The 27,442-nt window shown below is 41.0% G+C and overlaps 1 protein-coding gene across 2 annotated transcripts in view; it reads right to left on the bottom strand.

Annotated features, from left to right (window-relative positions):
- The window catches only part of TNKS (tankyrase), a 138,380-nt gene that overhangs the window by 94,878 nt on the left and 16,060 nt on the right, over positions 1 to 27,442 (bottom strand). For both annotated transcript variants that reach the window (XM_061374200.1, XM_061374210.1), the window contains exon 3: positions 6,945 to 7,040. In XM_061374200.1, coding sequence (XP_061230184.1) covers positions 6,945 to 7,040 — 96 coding nt within the window. The remainder of the gene's footprint in view (positions 1 to 6,944; positions 7,041 to 27,442) is intronic.

Here is a 27,442-nt window from a genome sequence, read left to right as displayed (position 1 = left end):
TGCTTTCAACTTTTGCAGCAGATGAAGCAGGAACCATACGGACAATACTGTACTTCACTCAGCAGTCTTGATTCCCCCCCAGTGCACAGCCATCAGTCCTGATGAATGAGGCAGTGGGGAACAGTAAGCAATCTTGTAAGCAGAGTCTGTGTACTAATATGCGCATAAAAAGGTAAAATTCAGACGATCTGTCTCTCCCACTTCCTACTCAATATATTTTCCTTACACAACATTAACATTCATTCAGATTCATCTGTTCAGCCTGGAAAAAATAGTCTTAAATGTTTTGTCTACACATTCAGAGACCCCACAGATTTCACAGTTGTGAAAGCCTTTAAAAATTTAAACATGGCTTTGCTTTCAGAAGAAAACAGTCCAAATATGAAAGACTGCTCTTGAAGTTACAGCACGAGAGATAAAAGCAACGAGAGCTTTTGCTTGCTGGAATAATCCAGCAAGCTAAAAATTTTTGTCTTGCTTACAGACTAGATTACACATTAAAATCAAAGGGAATACAGAAAAGCTACATTAAAATAGTTACAACAGCAACATGGCTATCCTACTTATAAACAGAACTAACAAATGAGAAGTTACCTCATCTAACATTCACCATCCACTCTTTCCTTGCAACTCAAAACACTAGTTTACTATCGCATGCAATATACAATGCAAAAGGTCATTTTGATACAATAATCCAGAAAATTATCCACAGACAATGGGAAAATGTAATAGAGATCAAATATCTGGTCTCAAGACTGCCAGAAATTGCTATCATTAACCAGAAATGCACAGAATTGACTTGAAAAAAAAATAATCAGCTACCAAACCATCAAAACCACTCGAACAAAAAAAAAAAAAAAAAAAACAACCATAACAACATCCCAAAAACCAAATCTTACACTTAACAACAAACAAAATTATCTAATCAACATTTAGAGAAGAAAAAAATTTCAGAAAGAATAGTCAGTGCTCAAGGCAAAGAAACAAAAAGATGATGAGTGCTCTGAAGCGCTACAGAAATAGAAATGCTTCTTACACATTTCTGCAATTATTTTTCCTAAGGCAGCACGGTAAATACATTTTGGGCTCTTTACTTACAAGGTTTAGAGATCTTATTTGTTATTCTGTCCATTTGAATAACAACAAATCTTAGGAAGAAAAGCTTCTTTTGAGTTTGATATTGTTAAATTGCAATGTGTAGCATAGGCTAAGTAAATTTGTGTACATCAGTTTTCTGAAAGCTTTCAAAACATCCAAAACTCTATACAATAGCAGAGCTGAGAATCAGAGAACTAAAAAACTGCATTTAGGTGCTTCGTGAAAGCTTTGAATGGATAATTTGTTCCTTTGACAAGTTAAGAGTTTGATTCCATTCAAAGAGCTCTTACTAAATATTCCTAAATGGATATCATGGTAAAAATGAAAGGTGAAAGAGTGAAAAACCTGGTAAAGGGGATGGTGTTAATCAAACCCAGGCTTTTCATGAAAGTGCTAATCCGAATCCCACAGTGCCAAGGAAAAGTCATCTGATCTAGACACAGCTATATTCCAAACAAACCAATTCAACACAACTAAGAGGATGACAGCACTCATCTCTAAAATAGAGAGCAGGGTGAAAGAGAGAAGCTCTTGTTATCCTAAAATTAAGCCCTATGAAACAAGAGCATCCAGAGCTAAATTTACACTAGGAGGAAATCCAAGCAATCGGTTGATGTGGGGTTAGCAGTGGACATTGTCTACCTGGATTTCTCCAAGGCTTGATGCAGTTTCCCACAGCCTCCTCCTGACTAAGACATTAAAGAAGCTACAGTTGTAGAATCAGAACCAAAGTACTTCCAAGGATCAGACACTTAAAACCACAAGTAACTTGTTTCATCTATGATAAAACATTAGAACATGTTAAATAATCTATCATATTGAAGGAAACATTTAAATTTCAATTACCAGCAAAAACTGAAGAAATCAGGAAGACCTAAGACAAACTGAGGGAATGGGCAATAAAATGGGTAAACCAAAGGAGTACTGACAAATTAAAACAGTAAACATCGCATGCATAATATAAATCATCTGAAATTATACTGGAATCTGAGCCACAAGCTTAAGAACTCAGAATTCCTTTAGAGGCTCACATAAAGCATTTAGCTCTTCTGCAGTCACAGAGGTAATAAAAAGCAAACTTGGCCTGAATAAAACTTGGAATTAAAAAATGCCATGAAGGCTATTAAATCATCACTACAGAAGTCAACTGGATGTTACACCAGAACAAAGTGCTCACATCGAGATATGCTATACTGAAATAAAAATGCAGTGCTAGAAAGTGGAAGGAGTATCAGCCACTGACATGCAACATTGAATGCGCATAGATTCAAAGCACAAACAAGTGCTGGAAAAGGCCATCCATGGCCCAAACCATTCTAGTGGCACCTGCCCTCCTCACGACTAAAACGCTTCTCCTTTTGCACTGGTATTTACTATACTGTTTCTTAAACAGAAGCTACACCTTGTTCAAATGCCATACTGATGAGCACACTATGTAACAATAAGGTCAATAAAAGGAAAGGAAAAGGAGGCTGGCACCTTCCAAAGTGAAGTGTCTGTGTCTACCCAGAATACCTTTAAAATCTTAAGAGTATCTGAAAGAAAATAGCACCAACCTAGAAGGAATGAGTTTGGGATTTGAGACTGTCAAGCTATAAAGGTACCACAGCAAAAATAAAATCAATACAAACTAAAATAGTTTCTTATCTTCCTTCTAATTTTAAAAGGGATGAGTTCTACCTACAACCCATTTTGTCTCACGTTCAGGAAACTTTCTGAAGTGAAATATCAGATTTTTCCCCTCCCTGAAGGCAAGTTCTGCACTTTAAAAAAACTGTACAAATATATTGTATTTTTATATATATAATTGACATTTATATGTGCAAATATATGTTTATATACTATTTTATATATTTATACATTGCATACATTTATATGTGCAAATATATATTATAAATAAATGCAATAAACAGACTCCCCAAAATTATTAATGCTCCCCACAAATTAAAAAGTTGACAAGACAAATAGATGAAAACATGAATCCTCATTAACACCTCTAGTAACCTGAACTCAGCTGTACTCCCACTCATATGAAGCTGTCCTTCACATCCAAAAAACAGAAGCGAGAAAAGCTCAAGAGACCTAAGCACTTTGTACAGGACATAATTTCCATGGTAAGTAGGGAGATCACAGTCTTGTTTAATTTTGACAATTCATTCTGTTAACAACAAGTCATTATTTAATACCCAAGAAATCATCTTCAATCTGGAGATGCAGCGGTTTCAAAACTTTTCTGTAATCCTTGAAACCAACTTTGCAAAACAGTGGCCTGGAGGAGTCAAGAACAGATTATCCAAAGTGCCTTCAGCTCCTGCTAACAGCTTTGAAAACCTCTCAAGTACAAAGAACACCATTCATGTAGAGAAAGCATTTTGAAACAGCAGATGATATGGGGAAGTGGCAAAAAAGCATCACGGTGTGAAAAATCAAATAAATCATTCACATAAATCATTAACAATATCGTTGGCTCTTTATATACTGCGCAGGAAAGATATAAAAGGATATTAATGTTTAAAGAGGCAATAAGCAGGGTAAGAGAATAATGAAGACTGATATGACTTGTAGCGCAAAAGTTCCCAAAGGCCCTGTTCTGGATGGGAGTCCCATAGTGCTATGTATGGCAACAAAGATGAGTCCCAATCTCAGAAACCACACACCCAGAGGCAATTAAGCTAAAATAAAATTGATCAGGATATTAATCTGATGTAACAGCTTTGGTTTTTAGATGCGGTGTGGTTTTGGAGTCTGTACTACCCCTTCAGCCTAGAGAAAGAGGGGATTACAATTGTATTTTGATAACCTGATTTCAAAACAGCAACAGACACTAAGGAAGAAGAAACAAAAAAATATTCACCCCTTCCATCATGAAGGGCTTGGCTCATACAAATGCTGCTTATCCTGCAGAAGGTGGAAAAAAAACAACCCAAAAGCCTGCATTCCTGTTTAAGCAGGAAAAAGCAGATTCCCCAATTGTAGAACTTTCAATTATTATTTTTTTCTTAAGAATCTGGATCTGGGTGTTTAATTTTATAAAATTCACTTTAATCTACAAAGACATTTTCAAAGTCTGTTTCCATCAAAATATTAGCCTTTGATTTGCATTAGGTATCCTTTATAAAATGCACATTTTAAGAGAACATTGTAAGGAAATGGCTGGAAGTCATCCCAGGAACTACTGCATTATATATCCTCTCTGTAATTCAGGTGAAAAAGATACTATACATTATTCTGGATTGGGAGACAGAAAAGAACAAATCATTGTGGATTCAGCATCCAGAAATGCTTTTTATGCAGCAGGAATGTCCCTTTTAAAACACGTACCAAATTCTTCATCAAACTGAAAAGGTTTAATCAATTACCAAGTCTTCTGTTCACTTTTGCTAAGCTGGAGGTCAAAGACACACTATAATCACAGTTCATTTTCAAAGTGATTAACATCATCACATGAATTTATGCAAATAATCAGTAAAAGAAGTAGTAAGAGGAACCTTGTTCTCCAACAATCAATACAGTAGCAATATGGAAAAGTCTATTATGGTCACAGACACTGATAGAAAAAGGAAGCCAAAATAACATCACAAGAACAGCCTTGACACGCATGCCATTTAATGATGCAAATACAGTAACAGTTACAGATTGTGCTTTCAGGACCACTCCACTTTTAAAAAATCTCAGTATTAGCATTTCTAAAATCCCACCATTCAACATTAAATACTGAAAACTAAGTTAATACATCCCACTCATCCTTAATCCAGTAATACCTTTAAGTTTTGATGCACCTAATTGCAAAGCATTGCTGTAGCTAAAGATTATTCCAAGCCAGATAGATACTAAGAAATCCCTTAAGCCCCCTTCTTCCAGAGGAATGAAGCAAGACCTCAAGTTAACAACATATGGAAAATTAATGCAAAAGTAGAAGCCTAACATAGATACTAGAAAGCAGGGTAGAATCCAGAAAAATTCAGCTCTTAATAGAAAGCTTCCATTTAAATAGCATTCAGTGTCAGCTTTTTCAGTTATTGTGCATCACACAGCAGCTACAGCCTGATTCAAACCCTGTTTACACAGCTTGGAGCTCAGGTGCACAGCATAGAGGAAGCTCAGTGTAGCCAAGAGCCACCTTGAGGACAAAGCTGATAAAACCAAAGCTGATTTTCTTGCTAGGAAGAATGAAAACATACAAAATTTACATCTTTTCATGAACAACAGAACACCCAAATAGCAGCAAAAGTGGCTTTGTGCTTGTGTGTTTATACGTACAACCTGGTAACATCCATTGGCTGCAGAAGCTTGCATTCACTTTATGCTCACGTGAGGCATGAGGGGTGAGGTCGGAGACATAGGGTGCTTGCTGCACTTGACAGGACACTCTCAAGAAGGCTGCTTTTAATCCATCTCCACTTGCTGGCTGTGACACATTGCCCTCCCTATTGCCTGAAGCACAGGGTGGTGATCTAGTATCCAGAGAACTCAGTGGAGCCACGGTGAAATCACTACCACAGACCTAAAGTCTTCTACTATTCTCTGAATCTGACCTTTAAGCATAGCCTGAAGAACAGCTCAAAGCATAGAACCCCTAAATGTATACCAAGTTCCCCACAACTAAATGCCAATATTAACACCTTTGAAGTACCTTGACTCCCTGGTGCTCTTTCCATCCTCAGCATCTGTACAATTGTACCCATTAGCAGCCAAAAGTCAGATTAAACTGCTTAGCACAGCTAACATCAGTGTTAACACTGTAGGAACGTGTTTAAATTTGACACTGAGTAATTAAACTAAATCATATGTATTTAAGTGCTCTGTTCCAAAGGCACTCTCAGATCACTGCAGAGCTGTAGAAAATTGGGTATAACAGTCAGCGCACTGAAGAGAAGATAAGGAAATTTTCCTGACAAAGTCGAGGGAGCTGGTGTACTCTGAACACTGTATGAAGAAAGAATATGGGTGTTTCATAGCACATAACCTATAAATTAAGCCATCAATAAAAAGAGAGGAAGAATGGGAGAAAATAAAGGCAAAAAGAAAAATAGCTATTTCTTCACACGAAACTCAGCTGCTGAGCCCTTTCTATAAATCTAATTGCATGCATTTTAAAATACAAGAATACTTTGTTCTAAACATTTTTTCCTAGATGTCAAAATCAGCACAGAGGACTATGTATTACTTGATACAGATTTGACAGGCTACTATATTATGCTTTTAATGCTTACTGGTATCCTACAACAGTTAATTTATTAAAAAACCAAAGCTGTGTAAAAATAAAACTGCATCCATAGAATATTTCCATGAAAGGTTTTTTGGCAGCTAATAACCCCTAAAAATGAGAAAATTTGTGGGTGAGAGAATTCTACCTAAAATAACTAATTAGGAAGAGGAAGGAAAGGGTAGCATGTGAATATGCAGCAAAATATTGATCTCTGTAACTGGTAGCAGGTTGTCTTTCAGATCACAGGTACTTTTATAGTTACACAAACGTCCTTGCTTGCTTAACAGTGAAGGTCTTAAAACAGTTGACCTGATTTTTATCCCCTTTTTTTTGCAGGGGTTGGGGGCTCCTATTCAATATGTCTGTTGGGCAAAATTAAGAAGAAAACACCCCACAGAAACAAAGTGAACACTGAATGATGTTATAACAGAAAAATACACCATTAGCATAAGTAGAATAAGCAAACCTACAGCAGCACAGCACATTAACGACAGTTACATCAATATGAAACCTGCTAAAACACAGTTTTAAAATGCTCTTATACCACAGAAAATCCAGAAGGCTTTTACAATGCTGGACTTGTACAACACACAAAATGAACTACAGGTAACATTGCTGAGAGATATATGCGTCTTACCCGTGAGTACAGCTTTTGCTGAAGGGTCTGCCAGATCCAGCGCAGATTTCCCATCGGTGTTCCGAATGTTTGGATCAGCTCCGTGCTGCAGCAGCACTGTGCAGGGAAAGCAGAAACAGTATCTTACCTCAGGTATGCACAGATTATTTACTGTTAAGTGTCTCCTCGGCATGATGTAGGCATAAACACACATTGCACAATTTTCTTTATGTTTTCCTTCCCTTTTTTTTTCCCCTCTCTTTTTTTCTTTCCCTTTTTCGTTAAGCACTGCAGCAAAGGATCGTAGCAAAGGCTAAGTTGGCAAGTTAAGGTATAGTAAGATCACATGACTTTGCATGATAAACATGAACCCTGAATCTCTTGCAGTACTCAGTTTTGGGTTCCTCCTGACAGCTTGCTGGGAAGCTGTGCATTCACTGACTCCCACCGGGAAGTCTGCTGTGTAACCTGCGCCTGCCTTTACTACCACTACTGCTGCTTGTTACCACTCCTGCTCCTTTTTGTGCCGAATATCCCAAGTCACCCCGCCTCTGTAAATCAGTAACACTCCAGCTTTTCAGTGGCTCATCACTCACACACAAAATCTTAACCACAGCATTCCAGCTTGCTTTCAAGAAGTGTAACAAATAGGGGAAGATGTGTAGCCTAGTACCCTGCAGTCTGGATATTCAGAGGCTATTATTCTGACTGGTATTTCTTTTCCCTGCTAAGCTTATTAACACATAAAAACTCAAGTACATAAAAATACTTAGCATGCAATATGCAACCATATGGCTAGGAAGGCACTGATATAGCAACTTACCATCTAGAAAAGTTCATTAAAAAAGGAAAACATTATTTCACCTGTAAATGCTTTTGACAAGAAACAACCTAACAGCAATGCAAACCAGATTGCCCACCTGCCTCAAGATCAAGACATAGTCTACAGAATTGGCCAACAAAGCCCACAGCAACATCAGAGGTCTGACAAAAAGACCTCCACTTCCCCAGTGCTGTGCAAAATAAGCACAGTGTATTACAATTTCAGAGCAGTAACGATTTGCACAAGTATGAGTAACAGGACAGTGTACAGAGGTGCAGAGACTCAATGTCAAGGAGACAAAAACCAGCAGATGTTTATGCTCATATGACCATGTCTGTTGAGATACAGCTGGACCGAAGGAATCAAGACAAATATATTTGCCGACACTTTTTGTAACTAAGGGTGCAGAAACACTTGAAAGACAGAATTCTCCAGGGAACAATAACATTATCCAATCCAAAACAAAAGTAATTACCAATATTATATTACATATAGCATTTTAACCAGGAAAAGGCTTTCCAAAAATATATTTTTTTTTCTAAATTAAAATTTTAACCGGTAATTTATTCAAACCTCTTTTCTTTTACAATTCTGACTGTAAATGCTTTTAACATTGCCAAATTTCATATATTTTAACTTGCAGGGCACTATGTTACACAGAAGTCTGGTGCTTTAATGAAGTAAATTCACTTATTTTGTGCTTTGACAAGAAGGTACAATCCTCCCCTGTTTTTGGAAGAAGATTCAAGTAGGCAGATTTGGCTTCTCCTAGGAGGTTTCTTTTTTGGTAGTGCTCCCCCCAGGTCAAAATCAAGAGAACCAAATGGAAAAATAAAACAGAATAAACCAGCTAGCACGTGCTCACAGAAACCTGTTAAGACCTGGCACCCATGCTTCTGAAGACGCCATCTGTGCCATACATGCTACCACCCCCTTAGAGATCTCACTCAGGAACAGGTTTGACTCTGAGCCAGCCTCACAAGCCAGTCAGGCACCCTCCAACAGGAAGTGAACAGGACTTTGCAGACTATTCTTTAAACGCAGCAGGTTGTACAGAAAGCCTGGAGAGAGGAGAGACACACTCACCATGCCTTCTTTTTATTCTCTTGGGCCCTGCTAGTAAGTTTATACTCCAGAGGAGTGGGAAGCCATTTGTCCCAAAGGCATCAGAGTAAGACTCTAAGCGAGGGAACCAACAAGTGTCTATCAAGAGAAAGCAGGCAGTACAGAGTGGTGTGACAGTATGCACTGGATAAGAAGACAATGAAGGATTCACATGGCAAAAAGCCTGAGGCAATGAGCTAGGGGAGAAAACTGAATAAGTGCAGCAGTGAAGAGATAATAGCTCAGATAAAAAGTCCAGGAAGAAAAGACCAGGAGAGAGGAATGACCAGGATTTGACTGGAGTTTGGAGGTTTGGACCAGCACATAAAGCCAAGCTGAGGCAGGTTATCACAGTATCACAGTAGGTTAGAGATTGGAAGGGACCTCAAAAGATCATCTAGTCCAATCCCCCTGCCGGAGCAGGAACACCTAGATAAGGTTACACAGGAACGTGGGGTTTTGTGGGGTTTGGGGTGTTGTGTTTGGTTTTTTGTTGTGTCTTGTGTCCAATTTGTACCCATTTCCCCTTGTCCTTTGGTGTGTTGGGTTGTGGTTGTGTGTTTTGGTTTTTTGGTTGTTTGTTGTGGTGTTATGTTACAAGAAAGGCTTTGAAAAATGAGAAGTAACAGGCATAGAGATGTCCAAGGGATCTGCAACTGCCCAAGCTCAACGTTAAAACGGAAGCACAGATTTTCAAGTCTCTTAATACTGCAGTCCTGTGCAAACCCAAGCAAGAGCACTTCCTGGCTACATCTGCTGGCACGCAGAGATGACACCACAGTACTGCTTTCACCTCCTCTCCTAAGGATGCACTGGGCTGGTATGGCTAAGATGATTAGGCAGTATATCTGTTTAATCATGTTAATGAACCAAGAAGAGTTCTGGTATGACTTGCAACATACAATTTCTGTGCCAGGTTTTTTTAGTGTATTTTAAAGACTTAGAAATTTACTATCAGTGCTTAAGCTGGTTGCCTACAAAAACCTTGAATTTGTGATTGCCTGTAGAACATGCACTGGAAGTGGACAAACCAGGTCTAGAAGAAGAACTAGCCAGAATTCAATTGCTGTAACCATGAGACTTACCCTTCTTGTGTCTGCAATCACACATCTCACCCATCATAACCTTTCCAGCCTTTTCAACAGCCAAGGGTATGGTCTTGCAGATAGCTCCCTTGTTCAGTCCTAGAGACAGATCTACCCTGTGAATTGAATGCAGTAGCATCTTGGGAGAAAAAAAAAAAACCCAAACCTAATCATATAAATAAAGACTGTATTAGGATGCAGATAAATAAACAAATTCAGGTCACAATATTATTCTTTCTTCTCTACTATTTCATCCTATCCTCTCCATACTTTTTTAGTACATAATCTCACAAAAAAGCTCTCCATGTGAGCAATGTTGCCATCAACATGAATTAACAGAAGATATCCAGCATTTGATGTTTAGCCTAGCCGTGTAATGCAGCTGCACTTTTAAGCCCCGCGAACCACAGGTAGCTTATAATTGAATGTTCTCCTGCTTGTTCAAAACCTTGAACACTTTAGCCTAACACAAAGTCTCTGCTAACCACAGGGTATTTGAGATTTAGATACAACGCATGTGTCTTAATTTCCTTTTCAATGCACCAGGGATGTGTAAAAATGTCAAGACAGATCTCCTGTTTGAGAAAAACATTCTCTTTATAATGAAACACAACAGAACAAGCCATTGTAGCTAGCTATAGCTATTTTGGATTTCAAACGCTGCACACCAGTTTTAGAGAATGGTTTCTGAGTAGCCTGCACAGGAAATGTGGCAACAGTTTCTGTCAAGAGACTGCTGGTTAACCAGCAAGCATAAGGATGGCGTATGCATACAAACTCACTCCTGGAACGAAGTTAATTAGCACATTTTCATATGCTGGTTTATTTTCTCTGGATAGTGGGGACATTGGGGTTTATTATTTGTCTGTACTGCAGGCAAAGCCCTTAATCTAGGAATACCATTATCTGGCTATCCTTGCCTTTCCTACAGACTACACTGTACAAAGAGTATAAAGAAGCTCTTCTTTTAATTGACTCTTCATATTGTATATGAACATCGAAGCCCTATAAGCTTAACTACAGATGAAGCATGAACTGCTATGGAGTTCTATTTTTACTCTCACTCCAACTGCCACAATGCATCACTTTCTGATCTTCGCATACCATCTGAAATGCTTTATTTAATTACACTGCTATTATACCAGATCAGTACTAGCGATAAAAAAGGCCACATTCTTCCCACCAAATTAAAAATAAGAAAGTTACAGTATTGCACAGAGCATGAACTACAACCACAAGCCCTTTCACATCCCTGCCAACTTGCTACAGCAGGATGAATCCTAAAATTAAACCCTTGGCCCACAGCCTCCTGGCATAGGTATTTTGAACTGTGAAGCTAACCAACACTCTTTTGGCTATCAAATTATAAACCCACCAAGAACAATCATTTTTACTTTTAGCAGTTTCAAGCTTCACACTTTCACCAACAGGGTATGGCAAAACCTTCTCTGGTAGCTACACAGCAACAAGGGAGAAGTAAGTTTGATTAGAAAAAAAAAAAAATAATGGGAGTTTCTCTACACACAGACCATCACCCAAATACTTGGCCCTTCCTCCTTCATACTACTGCTCCAGTTAGAAGTACACCAAAGCAAAACATTTCTGATTGAACGAAAAATACAATGGGAAAAAAAGTGGGAATAAAAAATCAGTTTGATTTTTCCAATATTAGGCATCAAAGATCAGAATACTTCTGTTACAATTTGTCTAGGCCCAATATCCACAAGCTTCCTGAGTATATTCACAGGAATGCTGATGGAAAGTTCACATTTGGTTTCAAATTGGATGCACGTAAGTACAAAAAAGGACATATCCAAACCTTTGACTGTTGAGCAAAAAGCAAGATTAACAGGCAGACCATCCAGAAGTATCTGTATTTAAATCTGCCTACTGCTTTTAATTACTTTTCCAGAATTCCTCAGAGCTCTCTCCCCATCAGCTCTTTCATCACTGCATCTCACCGTCTTGCACCTGAGGTCCCTTCCAGCATACCCTAGCTTTAGTATATACCCATTCTTCTCTCTTTTCAACTTCTTCTCCTGCAGATGATCTCCAAAGGTGCAGCTTTATCTACTTACTCACAAAGCACCAAGTTACAAAGCAAACAGCCTAAGAAAAAGCCCTCCTTTTGACTTACAATATATGCACTATCTTCTATCTCTCTAAAGGGTACCCTTAAAGCTGGTCACTCTCTCAACAACCTTAGGTCCCAAGAACACACATACCTCAGTACTAGTCACATGCAGGACATGTTTCAACATTATACTTGACACGAAACATAATGTGTTCATTTACTTCCACATTCTGAAAACAGGTAGACAATACCCTGGAATCCAAACTATTCAATTTTTTTTTCAGCCAGTGCTAAAAGGCATCTTCTCCCATAACTAGTTCTACATGTAAATCAAACCACTGAGGTTTTGAAGCTTTTCTCATGTTACAAAAACAACAACCTCTTGCCTAGAAATTACGCTTCTGTGATTCAGATCCAATAACCCTATTTTGGCAAGTTACCAGACACATAAGCCTTTTTGCTAAATGACTTCATATAATACAAGTTGTAGCACCCTACTCTTAACAACATAAAGTTGAATATATGACACACAACTAACAATATTAACAACTGTATCATTGATTAACTCCACCTCTTGGAGCAATCCCAGTCTTGGCTGCATGGTTAAGAAACAGACTATATTCACCTGTCATTGGAATTACGAGGTGAAAACGTGAGAGGCAGTATCACTACAGAGGCTGCACACAGCTCCAAATGTTTGAGTATCACTACTTGACCTGGTAACATCCATGGCCTCAAACATCACTGCTAGCTCAGCCAAGAGGAGTTGGAAGAAAAGAGAGGTCCTCTACTCCTGCCTGTCCCTCTGTAGCAAGCCAAGGCTGAATGAAGAGAAGATTCTGAGGCACGGAGGCTAAGCACACTGAAAGATTTAGTTCAAAGACAGGGTAGAGGTGATAATTAGATGTATCTGTGAGCACCACGGGTGGCTTTTGGTAAGAAGAGATTATAACCAGCTAGCAGTTAAGATGACAATCAGGTGGCGGTTCAGGATAGGATTGCATTTGGTAGGAAACAGACAAACATGAAAAAAGCAAAAAAGGATGAATAAAGGCAAATCCCTAAGGGAATTTAGGGAGAAATACAGTAGAAGTCCCCATGGGTACAGGCTGGACAAGTAAGGAAAAGTTGCAGAAGACTGGATCTGCAGCAACAAAGGTGTCTGCAAACACTTAACTGCTGAAGACTTCAAAGACCTCCATTACCACAGCTGCTTTGTAGGGTTTTATTGCTCAGATGGCAGACTGAAGTGGATCTTTCAGGCTCAGAGCTGCTTTTTTCTGAGGCAAAGGCTAAGGAGGACCTCACTAAGCTGAGAAATTCTGGTCCAGCTAGTCTCAACACCCCTGGGACAAAGAAGCCATGCAGAACAGTGCTTAATTTTAAGGGGAGATGGGAGGGTACAAACACCAGCCTCTAGGGGAATAAGGAACATCTCTATTAGGATGAGAACAGACAGCACTTTGAGGAAGAGAGCAGAAGAGCATGCAGACTTTATACCTCCATCCCAATTAAAAAAACCCCAAACACCTATCTTTGAAGGACTTCAAAGAATCGTAAAGCTGCCTGCCTGCAAAAGAGCACTCTTGCAGGCTACAGTTTCACCTAGACCAGGGTGGTAGAACTGCCGTCCCCAGTGTTATGCTGGCAACAAGGCACATGAGAAAAATGATCACTTGCCCAATCCAGTTTATCATGCAATGACACAACATGCTCTGGTTGGCACCAGAAAGGACAGTAGAGGGGCTCATGCTGGTGACAGGAGTTGAGAAGGATCATTTTGCTGTTCAAGTTAAGAATGTATCTAACGTTACCAGCCAAAGTCCTGGTGGGTCAGCATCAGCTGCATGCACTTCTCATCATTTTGTCTTCCTTGCTTCTCTTTTTCAGGGCATCTCAGTTTCCCATAACCCCAGACAATAGCTTTATTCCCAGTGAACCAGCATGTTAGTTTTGTTCTTTGTTGGGGCCAGACAGAGAAAGAAACAAATATGCCAACCACAGTAGTATGAAGTAGATGAAGAGGAGCTTACAAAAGCAACACTAGTCCCCACTATTCTGAAACAAAAAATTGTAAAGGCAATTAAAGTAGTGCTCTCCAACAGCACAGGCAGAAACAAAAAGTTTCAACAGCAGAAGACAGCAGCAGACAAGTAGTGGGGGAAAGTGATGGAGTTCTGAACAAAAAGCCAGGGACTGCAGACATATTAGGAACCAAGAGGGAATCACCTGTGAAATGCCTCAAAGGAATTAGGGCATGCTCCTCTAAAAAGGTGACATACTCAATGAGCCAGTGCCTCTATACCAATGCATGCAGCATGGGCAGCAAAAAGGAAAGAAGCCACAGGAACTAGAAAGCTATGATCTAAATCACTACCACTGAAATATGGTGGGACGGATCACACAACTGCAGTGCTGCAATCGATGACTTGAAACTGCTCAGAAGGGATAGGGAAAAAAGGAAGAACAGGCAGGTTCCCTCCATGTAGAAAAACCAAACATGAATTGACCCCACAGAGCTGCTTTGAAAAATAGCAGCGAACAAGTTGAGAGCTTATGGGTAAAAATTAGGGCAAAGCCAACAAAGGAAACCTCATGGCTGGTGTTTACTACAGGCTGCCCAAAGAAGGGCAGCTTGTTGATGAAGAGTTCTGACTTCAACAACAGGAGGCATCATGCTCACAGGCTCTGACCCTGCTGGGGAACTTCAGTCACCGTGACATCTGCTGGAAAAGCAGCACATCAATCTGTAAGCAGTCCAGGAGACTCTTGGAGTGTGTGAAGTATAATTTCTTAATCCCGGTGACAGACAGCACACCCAGAGGAGAAGCATTAATAAACCTGCTGCCTACCAACACGGATGAACTAATTGAGGTTGTCAAGACTGGTGGCAGCCTGAGCTGCAGTGGTCATGCCCTGGTAGAATTCACAATCTTGAGGGATATGGGCCAGGTGAAGAACAGTCAGGACTCTGAATTTTAGGAGAGCAAACTTTCAGTTGTTTAAGGAATTAATGGATGGGACCCCTGGGAAACTGCTTTCAGGGACAAAGGAGCTCAACAGAACTGGCAGCTCTTTAATGACATTTTGCTTAGAGTGCAAAAGCTCTCAATTCCCATGTGTAAGAAATCAGTAAGAAATGCAGGAGACAAACATGGCTAACTAAGGACCTTTTGGTCAAACTAAAGTACAAGAAGGAAACAGGCACGCAGTGGAACCAGAAACATACATCCTGGGATAAATACTGGATGTGTAGGGATGGGATCAGGAAAGCTAAGGCACAGTTAGAGGTGAATTTGGCACAGGTTGCCAACAATACAAAGGGCTTCTACAGAAACATTAGCTAGAAAAGCAAGACTAAAAATAGAACTAGTGACAACTGGTATGGAGAAGGTTGAGGTACTCAACAATTCTTTTGCCTCCTCCCACATCTCTCAAGCCCCTGAACCTCAAGGCAAGGAATGCAAAATGAAGTCACTCCCATCATTAAGTGAAGATCAGGTTCAAGACCACCTCAGGAACCTGAATATACATAAGTCCATAGGACCGAGTGAGATGTTTCCCAAGGTCCCAGGAGAATTAGCTGAAGTAGTTGCCAAACCATTTTCAATCATACTCAAAAAGTCATGGCAGTCAGGCAAATCCCCACTGACTGGAAAAAGGGAAACATCATGCCCACTTCTAAAAAGAAAGACCCTGGGAACTACCAACCAGTCAGCCTCACCTCTGTGCCCAGAGATCATGGAACAAATCCTCTTGAAGACATGTCAAAACACATGGAAGACAGGGGGCTTAGAAACACCAAGGGCAAATCATGCCTGACTAATTTGGTAGTCTTTTATGATAACTGATGATTGCATCAGTCAAAGGCAAAAGAACAGATATCATCTACCTGAACTTCTGTAAGGCAAGAACAGGTTGCCCAGAGAAGCTGTACGTGCCCATCACTGAAAGCGCTCAAAGGGCTTTCAGCAACCTTGTTTAGTGAAAGCTGTCCCTGCCGATGGCAGAGGGGGTGGAAGTAGATGATCATTAAAGGTGCCTCCCAACTCAAATCATTCTATGACTGTAATCCTGCAACCTGGCTCATGGAGATAAACTTTTATAATTTACATGGACTCATTGTCTTAAGTGGTTGTTTCTAACTAAAAGAAAGGTACCTCTAGTTTGGTCAAATGAGACATAACCTAGATGAACTCAGAGCACCTACCTGCATGTTTCATTACCCTGCCATTAGATAAGCAGTAACAACAACTGCTGGGACATCAATATATGCTAGGAGAGCAGGCATTCTATGCAGACAGCTTAGAATATAGCTCCTCACAGAGGCATTTCTTGCTTTATGACCAAAATGACTGTTTGGTTAATCATGAACAGACGACAACCATATCAAACATTTCACTTTCTTGACATAGATCTGCTCTTTTAAAGGAAGGTTCTCACACATCCATATGCTATGGAAACTGTACCAGTCCCTACAGTAACAGGATGCAACTATCAAACTGAGCAGAGGCCCAGAAAAACAAGAAATGGAAACAACAGTGAGAGGTCAGACTTTGCTTCAGCTTAGATAAACAATGCTCAGAAACAGGCTTCAAGGCACCAATAAGAAATAGTCAAAGCAGCAGCAGGATCTTGTTACTTGTATTTGTTACTACTCCCAGCAACAACTTTGTTTGCTTTGAAGGGAGAAGGAATTAGACAAAAATAATATTAAAAAGCATCACTTTAAAAGGACTTTATCCTATTTTCATGCAAGGTCTAATTTTTCAGAACGACTTTTGTCTCAGCCCCATTTTTTGTCTCCAAAGTACTTCTAGACTTTGCTCACTAAAGTTTCAACTTCTTAGCAAGACAGCCTGAATCCTGGTTTATACATAGATTCTATAAACTTTACTTCCTAATACACTAAAAAATACTTCAATGCATTCTAGAACTAAGTTTTCACTAGATGGTCCAGAGATCAGATTTATCTAATCAAAGTAGGGGAAAAAGACCTGAACCAGACAATCAAAACCACAAGCATCAGTTTAACAGTCAGAACTCTTTCAGCAGGATGAGAAGATATCTTTCAAAACGACTCCCTCCTCCCTCAGTGACTACCCACAACTGTTTCTCCGTAAGTAGGTATATCTTAACTATGATTAGTTTCCTATTTGTAGGAAGCAAAACACAATTGCTCCCTGGTACACCAAGTTCTGCCTACCAGTGATTGAATACGCACAGGGGGCGAGGAAACAAGCAGAAAGTTCCAGAGGCTGTGGGCAGCACAGCAGGCTAATGGTATCCTTCTGCCCTCAGAGAAAGAGCCAGAGTTGGTAGATTGTTCAACCTACACGAACAGCAATTCAAAACCTTGATCTTGCGTGGTCTTAATGAAGTAAATATTCCCATTTCCTTTTTTCAACAGAGTACTTTTCAAGTTAGAATTTTCCATTTCAGCTAACAGTGAGGAAAGACAAGTACATACAGGTTACGCAGAATGCAGTCCTTCACTCAGCACCCTCAAAACTTTAGTGTGACTGCAGCTTTTTTGTTGGGTTTTTTTTTTTTCATCATGCAAGAGATGGTTTTGTCATTCCAGAACACTCCCTCCAAGCACAAAATCCACACCAAAAGCTATATAGTGTAGAGGAAGCTTTGGGGTTTCCACAGGGAACTTAAGCTTCTAAGTTACAAACAAACAAAAGAACAAAACAAAACCGAAATCTCTGAGCTAACAAGCAATACAGGATAGCACACTAAAAATTTATTTAATCCCATTTATTTGCATTCATGAACATGCATTCCTTTTCACAGAATCTCACTGAACCACAGAATGGTTGAGGTCAAAAGGACCTCTACAGATCATCTAGAACAGGCCCCACTGCTGAAGCAGGGCCACCCATAGCCACTGGTGCAGGACTCAGATCCCTCCAAGGAAGGGAAGTCAACAACCTCTCAGGCAACCTGTGCTGGTGGTGGTCACCCTGACAGCAAAAAAGTGTTTCCTGATGTTCAGAGGGAACCTCACATGTTTCAGTTTGTGCCCATTTCACACAGGGGCTTAAGAATCACACCTCAATGTGCTCAAGTAGTCATTTGGAACATTATGTTGTTAGTGTTAAAATGGGATAGAAACCCTTTAACCACAAGAGCTTTTTGCTTCAAAAAGAAACCCCTACAGCCCCTCCAAAAAACAACATTAGCCCATGTGGAGATGGTACAGGTGGAGGCCTCACTATGCAACAACTAAATCACGCCCCTTTTCCCTGCAAGTGACAATTTTGCAGCTGCTTGCTCTCTAAGCATTTAGAATCATAGAATAGTTAGGGCTGGAAAGGACCTTAAGATCATCAAGTTCCAGCCCCCCTGCCATGGGCAGGGACACCTCACACTAAACCGTATCACCCAAGGCTCTGTCCAACCTGGCTTTGAACACTGCCAGGGATGGAGCATTCACAGCTTCCCTGGACAACCCATTCCAGTGCCTCACCACCCTCACAGTAAAGAAATTCCTCCTTATATCCAATCTAAACTTCCCCTGTTTAAGTTTTAACCCGTTACCCCTTGTCCTGTCACTACAGTCCCTGATGAAGAGTCCCTCCCCAGCATCCTTATAGGCCCCCTTCAGATACTGTTTTAGTATGCTATTTTGTTGAACACCTAGAAATCTTAACTGCTGACCTAGTGTCTGTGCAATACATGCTCTCATCTATATCCCAACCTGAAAACTACTTTAAGGACAGGTTTTCATTGCTTGGTCCCAGTTTCACTTTTCTCTGAATGAATTCAGGTTTCTACTTCAGATTTTACTCAAATAAATGTCAGCTGTAGACCTGATGTCCCACTTGAAAGATTAAGGGCCCTTCTTTTAGTGTCCTTGAAAAGCAAAAGCAGCCACCAATGTAAATCAAGTCAACAAGTAGCATCCTGAGAGGAAAAGTAATTGCGGAGAGTTAAGAGAAATTAAAGACCAAGTCCAATCTCTTCCTGCATATGCATGGTGTCACCTCACTTCTCCCCTTCTTCCTGGGTGGTGGTGGTGGTGGTGGTGTTAGTCAGTTCATCCTATGTTGTCACTGCTGCTCTTTCCTCTTCAGTGGGAGGACTCCTCACACTCTTACCCTGCTTCAGTGTGGCGTCTCCCGCACAGACAGTCTGCAATCAACTTCTCCAACATGAAATGCTCCAGCATGGGTCCCTTCCATGGCTGCAGTCCTTCAGGAACAGACTGTTCCAGCATGGGTCCCCCATGCGTCACCAGTCCTGCCAGCAAATGTGCTCCAGCATGGGCTCCTCTCTCTATAGGGATAGAGGTCCTGCCAGGAGCTTGCTCCAGCGCAGGCTTCCCATGGGGTCACAACCTCCTTCTGGCGTGCCCCTGTTCCACCATGGACCTCCATGGGCTGCAGGGGGACAGCCGGCCTCACCATGGTCTGCAGGGGAGCCTCTGCTCTGCCTCCTAGAGCACCTCCTTTCCTCCTTCTGCACTGACCTCAGTGTCTGCAGGGCTGTTTCCCTCAGATTCCCACCTTTCTCTCCAGCCGCAATTGCTCCCACACAGCAACTTTTCTCTCCCAAATACATTATCACAGAGGTGCTACTGCCTTTGCTGACTGGCCTTCTGTAGGTGTCGTGTCCCGCCCCCTCCCAACCCTGCCATGCAAACCCAACACATTATGCTATCCATTTCTTCCCACTGAGTTTTGCAGGGAAAAAATCTTGCAAGTCAGGTGATAGACTGCATGTGGAAATGGCTATGCAGCTATCAGAATGCATTGTTTGCCAGTGCACTGAAGTCTAGCACTCAGGAAGCAACATACAGAAAATAATCAAAACCAGTTTCTCTTTTTATTGCCAGAAGAAATACACATTGAAGAGATTCAAACCCTAGCAAAACTGAAGAGCACAGCCTTTTCCAGGCTTTTCTAGATGAGAACTTCAGTGCCTATCACCTTTCAACAGCACAAAACTGTTACAGGGATGGCAACTTAGTCACACATCCTATGGAATACACACAGTAACATTCTGATGTGATTAAGAGCTAAACCCTTAAGATTAAAGAAGCCCCAGCAAGCCAAATAACTTTTGCATATTTCACATAAAACTTGGACCTTGTGCCAATTTTGTAAACTCATCCTTAGTCCACAGCATAGTTACCAAATATTTAAGAAATACAAACAAGAAATACATGAAACCTCAGTACATGAAACCAAGCTGATCAGCCTATAAAATTGTTGATAAAGCTACAGGCTGGCCAGAAGACACTGCCATGCCCTCTGTATACACAGCAGTGCAAGTCTTCTCCTATTTAACATTAAGTCTTTGATAAGCACGTGTTCTACACTGCAAAAACCTCACTGTCAAGCAAGATACCGTCACTATTGTGGGTCTCATGCTAGGGAAGGTCACATGTTGGATCAGCCTGAGTGGGTTCCTCTCCTGGGTCACACCTGTGTCCTATGCCATCCTTTTATCACCCCAATAAAAACAAATTGCTGCAGCAAATTCCTCTTGGCTCCCTTGAACCCTTGACATGTAAGTTCAGCATCCAGTACCATAGGTAGGTCAAGAGTGCTGTGCTTAACCAAGGAATTACTCGGTGCTGCTTGCCTGAACAAGACATTAGCAAAACATGAAGCAGCACGCAGAGCAGGATTCACACAAGACACTTCAGCCTTTCCCAGAAAGGATTAGCTTTGTCTAAGAATCATGGTGCATCTGTATAAACATGAAAAAACAATGAATTAGTGGGGCACAGGAGTCTACGTTCACCATGAGTCCCAGCTGACGGAAGACTGAAGACCACACAGAACAAGAGGCAAGTGCCCAGTATTTTCCATAGGCTTCAAACACCCATAGTTCATTTGTGCAGTTCCTTTACATTTCAGAAAGAGCAGAACATTAAAAATGGACACCTTCCTTTGCTCACCATATAACAAATATTTAATTGCATGCACATTTTTTACAAGCAAGACCTTTATATGCCATAGTAATACTTTAATCAATGTTTTCCATTAGACTAAGAAAACATCCAAGAGCTCTGCTAGAATGGCCCCATTCATTTATGCCTTAGCAGCTACACATATCTAAAGATTGATTTTAAACCACATATGAACTGCATTAAGACCATATGGCTCCTCTCAGAAGCTAAAAGCAAATATTGCTACAGTAATCAGTAGCACAGTCTCATAAGATTAAGTATGTCTGCAAGATATTCAGAAAACCACTGTAAACTGGGATGGAACATCTGAAAGCTGTTTCAGTGTCTGCAGGAGCCATATCTGTTCATTACTCTGTCCTGGATAATATGTAACTTCCTCTTTGCCTCCCTCTCAATTTGCTAATAGTTAACATCAGAACTTTTGAAGACATTACTCCCCATAAACATCCTACAGCAACTTTTCCAACAATGTTTTGCATACTATCATACACTCTCCTTTGCTGCAAATAACCAGACTGTGATTTAATCAACACTTGTAAAGAAACATCATACAATATTGACTCTTCTCATTCTTCACAGATTTGCCTGTGCCAAGCAGACAAAAAAGGGCAAAAAGACTAATTTACTTGATACCTGAATTTTAGGGAAGAACAAATAGAAATAGGAAAATGTCTAAGCCCACAGACAGGTTGTAGCATATTAGCTGTCAATACAGTTCGAACCTAACAGAAAGACAGATGGCTTTCAAAACATACAATGTATAAATACCCAGACAAGGCAATCCTTCTCAATTTTCATGAAGTTGAATTTCAATCAACTTTTAGCAGTACAAATACCATAATATAAATGATAGCCTTAAGGACTCTAAGTAACATAATAACAAGAGAGGTTTTACAAGCCTTCGGCACCACTAGCACAAGATAAAAAACCAGTAAGTCATTTTCTTGGCATAAGACAAGCCTTTTTCAACTGAAATAATGATCATTTTCAATCAATCTGTACAAAGCACAGAGTGTTATAAAATTTACTACTAATTTTGTTTATGAAGAGGATTTTACCTAAGGATTAATCAGTTCAATGTTTGGTCCTCTCATAAAACACCGCAGTAGGGCACTCCCACCTTGCATCAATGATCCACTCATTTCAAGGCTCCTGGCACTCCAAGACCTTTGTCAGGCACACACGGGTGACTGGCAATGCTCACAGAGATTTTCTTCATAAAGCATCTACCACAGCAACATGTGCACAGATGCAAAATGCCATCAGAAAGGATCCCCCAGAACCTTTACAACAACCAACCACACTCATTTTGGTAGCTTTTTCCGTAACTCCTTTTCCATAGCTCCTTTGAACTGCACTACACTAGCAGACCTGATGCACGTAGATGTCACATACTGAAGAGGTATCCTTTACATACAGGTATTGATCAACTTCCCTTCTGTCTTTCCACCAAAGTCCACCAAGGAGCACTGCAGTTGTACATGCCACAGCAGAGTATCCTAAACCATTTTCTGTAGGGACTTTAGACAAAAGTCCTGTTGTCCCACACTCCAGTCCACTAAGACAACGATACTACAATGCCTCTAAATTACCAATGTATGATTTCAGTCATGGGCTCCTCCATCCCCACCAGCTCAGAGAGAAGAATCCTTATACTCAGGTCCCTTTGAAGAGGGAATATGAACTACAGACTATAGTAAGATCCAGACCAAGAAGCTTTGATTTCTGTGATGACTATTAACGATTACAAACTGACTCAGCTTAAACCAGTGGTTAGAGGACATGAAACTATTTAAAACCATGAGCAAGAACTCCAGTGAGAAAGCAAAAGCATTTTCCACTCAATCTAAACCATGGAATTTTTATCTTAAGGTTGCTATCATGCAGGGTTTGACAAAGACCACAGAAAAAGCAGTATGAGTAGACAAGCATGTTAAGTCTTTGCGCCACTGTGTATGCAGACGATTTAAACCCATTTGCTACTCGAAGAAGCAGAGTTCCACACACAGGCTACCACTCACAGAGAGAAACAGACCAATTCATAACCTGAATAGCCTGATGAGCCTTCCACAACAGATTTGGCTTTGATCAGTGAACATCTGAGTAATAAATACTATTAAGAATAGCCAGGGGTTTATTCCATGTATCTTGACAGATAATAGATACATGCTGTTAACAAGGTCTTAAGCATATCAAATCACATGCTACTTTTGCTCTGTATGTCAATGTTAACTGCAACCAACACACAGGGTAGCTCCCCACACGGTAAGGATTAATTCATGTCACCCTATTGGACAAAATTCACGTTTCTGGTACACAAGAACAGTCTGAAGTTCTTTAAAACTGTTCTGCAGCCCTAAAAAGTTCAAATAAAGTCATTGTCTTCCCACTGCAAACTCTAAGCAGTCAGTAGCAGAAATGTTCCAACTATGTGGTCAAAGCAGGAATATTAAGAATATTCAAGAACTTCTGATATAAAAAACATAGATAATCTCCAGAGGTTCCTTCCAACACTAATGATTCTGTGATTCTGTGAATAGTTAAACATTTTACACAAAGTCCTCACTTGAGAACACTTTCCAATGAACTTCCTAGCCTCTGAATATTGGATTCCCGAGATGTCTCTTTGAACATAAGCTTCCTTCTAGAGCACCAGTTCTCCAACAGAATCTTTGGGAATTCAGTACATCTCTCCAAACATGCATAACCAGCTCCCAACACACCTCAATTAGCAATATCCCCTTTAATACTTATTAAGAAAGTATCAGTCTTTCTACAGACTTTTGCCAATCCAACAGCTAATCTTTAGTCACTATGATAATTTTTCAGTGAAGATGCTAAAGCCTCTTCCCCTCACCACTCCCCACCTCACTCCCCACCCCCAAAAAGAACGTGCTACTGCACAATTTTGCTCTTTGAGGGCACTTCCTGTGATTTTTTATTTATTTTCGGGTAGTAAAATCAGATGCAGCTCTAACTTTTAGCGCAATACAATTCCTCTGCTTGGAAGGCAAAACGCTTTGAGATTACAAAAAATCTCAAGGGGCAATAAAGTCATAAATTGTAATAATTTCACTATTTGCTGTACATGCCTCTCTTTCACGGACACCCCCTTGTCGTGGGGAAAGAGCTTGCGTGCCCTTGTGAAGTTGGGAGCTATGCTGGTGGTGGCTTATGCTTCCGGTAGGGTCTCTCATGCCAGACAGGTCTCAGCTGAAGGGTCAGACAAAGTGTGTCCATTTGCCGATAGGTCATTCCGACCGTATTATCTCCTTACGTCTTCCACTACACAATAAGCGACACGTTGTTCTTTTCAGCATATATGCTCCAACTCTGCAAGCTGACCCTGCAGAAAAAGAAAAATTCTACTCCGACCTGCGTCACCTCACTCAGAAAGTTCCTATAGAAGATAAGATCATAATCCTTGGTGACTTCAACGCCCGAGTAGGAAAGAACTTTGAAGCCTGGAAAGGAGTACTAGGCAAGCACGGTGACGGCAGCTGCAATGATAACGGTCATCTCTTACTAGAGTTCTGTGCAAAGCAACAGCTTACCATCACCAACACTATCTTCCAGCAGAAAGACAGCTGGAAGACAACCTGGATGCATCCTCGATCTAAACATTGGCACCTTATTGATTATGTTTTAGTGCGCCAGAGAAATATTCGTGATGTCTGCCAGACCAGAGTGATGCCTAGTGCAGAATGCCAAACAGACCACCGCCTTGTGCGTTGCAAACTTAATTTCCACTTCAAGCCCAAACCTAAGAGGGGCGGCATTCCAAGGAGGAGGCTCAATGTTGATAATCTTCAAATAGCTGCAGTGAGGGACAGCTTTCAGGCTAACCTTCAGACTAGGCTTGAAGACCAACTTATAGATTCTTCTCCTGAAGCGCTTTGGCAGCATATCAAAAACAGCATCCTGCAGTCCTCCGTAGAATCCATTGGGTTCTCCTCAAAGAAAAACAAAGACTGGTTTGACGATAGCAACCAGGAGGTCCAGGAATTGCTGACAAAAAAGAGATCTGCTCATCAAGCACACCTCGCTCAGCCACTCTGCCATGTAAGAAAAGCAGCCTTTCGTCTTGCATGTAGCAAACTCCAACAGAAACTTAGAGACATCTAGAACAAGTGGTGGGTCAACCTAGCAGAAAAGACTCAATTATGTGCAGATTTGGGTGACCACAGAAGATTCTATGAGGCTCTGAAGACAGCGTATGGACCCACATTCCAGGTTCAAAGCCCCTTACTTGGTGCAGATGGCCAAACGCTTCTTACAGATAAAATCTCCATCCTGAATCGTTGGTCTGAACATTTTCAAACCCTCTTTAGTGCAAATCGTGTAGTCCAAGGCAAAGGAATCCAGCACATTCTGCAACATCTGGTGAAAAACGAATTGGATTTAGCCCCTACCATGGGAGAGACTCTTAAGGCCATACAGCAGGTGAAAACTGGCAAGGCAGCTGGGGTTGACGGAGTCCCACCTGAAATATGAAAGCATGGAGGCCAAGCACTCCACGCTAAATTTCATGAGCTAGTTGTGTGCTGTTGGGAACAAGGCAAAATACCGTCAGACTTTCGTGACGCAATCATTGTCACTCTGTATAAGAAAAAAGGTGTCAAGTCAGACTGCTGAAGCTACCGTGGTATAACTCTGCTCTCCATTGCTGGTAAAATTCTTGCAAGAATACTATTGAACAGACTAGTACCTGCCATCGCATAAGAACTTCTACCTGAAAGTCAGTGTGGTTTCAGGGCTAATAGAAGTACCACAGACATGGTATTTGTTCTCAGACAATTGCAAGAAAAGTGTAGAGAACAGAATAAGGGGTTATACATAACTTTCGTTGACCTCACCAAAGCTTTTGACACTGTGAGCAGGAAAGGCTTGTGGCTGATCTTAGAACGATTAGGTTGTCCCCCCAAGTTCCTCAAAATGATTATTCTGTTACATGAGGATCAGAAAGGCCAAGTCAGGTATGGTGATGCACTCTCTGAGCCTTTCCCAATAACCAATGGTGTGAAACAAGGTTGCGTTCTCGCACCGACCTTGTTCATAATCTTCTTTAGCATGATGCTCCAAAGGGCTACAGCAGACCTTGACGAACAAGACGGCATTTATATTCAATATCGTACCGATGGTAGCCTATTCAATCTAAGGCGACTGAAGGCCCACACTAAGACCCTAAACCATCTTGTTCGTGAACTGCTCTTTGCTGATGATGCCGCCCTTGTTGCCCACACAGAAGCAGCTCTGCAGCGTTTAACACCTTGCTTTGCGGAGGCGGCTGAGGTTTTTGGGCTGGAAGTCAGCTTGAAGAAGACAGTAGTCCTCTACCAACCTGCACCGCAAGAAGATTATCGCCATCCCCATATTACCATCAGCGAGTCAGACCTTAAGACAGTTCAGCAGTTCAGCTATCTGGGAAGCATCATTTCCTCAGATGCCACGATCGACAAAGAGATAGACAACAGAATAGCAAAGGCATATAGAGCCTTTGGAAAACTCCATAAAAGAGTCTGGTGTAATAAACACCTGAAGAAAAGTACAAAGATCAGTGTCTACAGAGCCATTGTATTGTCTACTCTTTTATATGGGTCTGAATCATGGGTCATCTACCGTCATCACCTGCGACTCCTGGAACGCTTTCATCAGCGCTGCCTCCGTACAATTCTAAGCATCCACTGGACTGACTATGTGTCTAATGTCACTGTCCTCGAACAGGCAGGGGTCACCAGCATCGAGGCCATATTGCTGAAATTGCAGCTGCGCTGGGCAGGGCACGTCTCTAGAATGAAGAATCACCGCCTCCCCAAGATCGTGTTTTACGGTGAACTTGCCACCGGTAGCCGCAAGAGAGGTGCCCCAAAGAAGAGATATAAGGACTCCCTGAAACAATACCTTAGCCTTGGCCATACTGACTACCATCAGTGGTCCACCTTGGCCTCCAATCGGGAGACTTGGAGGCACACCATACATAATGCCGCTGACTCCTTTGAGAGTTCACAAAGAACTAGTCTTGAGGAGAAAAGACAACGCAGGAAGAATCGCGCCCCATCTGTTCCACCCAAGGAGACCTTCTGCTGTGCTTTTTGTAGCCGGATTTGCCTATCCCACATTGGCCTTCTTAGTCATCAGCATGCTTGTAGTAAGCGTGGGTAAAAGCCCTTCCCAAATCTTCGTTCGTGAAGTCAAGCCATGATGATGATGATGACATGCCTTCTTTGCAGTTGAATGATTGGACAAATCACAACTACAATTCCTTTAAGGTTTACTGTGCCCAAGTTGCACCCATAAAATACCTTTCATAGATTTTTTAATCCTGCCAGAATGCTTATCTGCCCTGCAGAAAGGGGTCAAATCGTATTCCCAACACATTTCAGCCTAAAGATATGCAGTAGCAGAAGGTAATAGCTGATGAATTCTCTCACAGTTGTGAGGAAGCACAGCAGGGTGAGCAATGTTTTGACATTCTTAACAAAGAGACATTTAAATAACAGTGATCCC

Source organism: Neopsephotus bourkii, unplaced genomic scaffold (genome assembly GCF_033783945.1).
Source record: "Neopsephotus bourkii isolate Nb327-2 ecotype Australia unplaced genomic scaffold, CSIRO-AGI_Nbou_v1 NB_168, whole genome shotgun sequence".
Classification (NCBI taxonomy): Eukaryota; Metazoa; Chordata; class Aves; order Psittaciformes; family Psittacidae; genus Neopsephotus; species Neopsephotus bourkii.
This window is presented reverse-complemented; position numbering and strand designations above follow the sequence as displayed.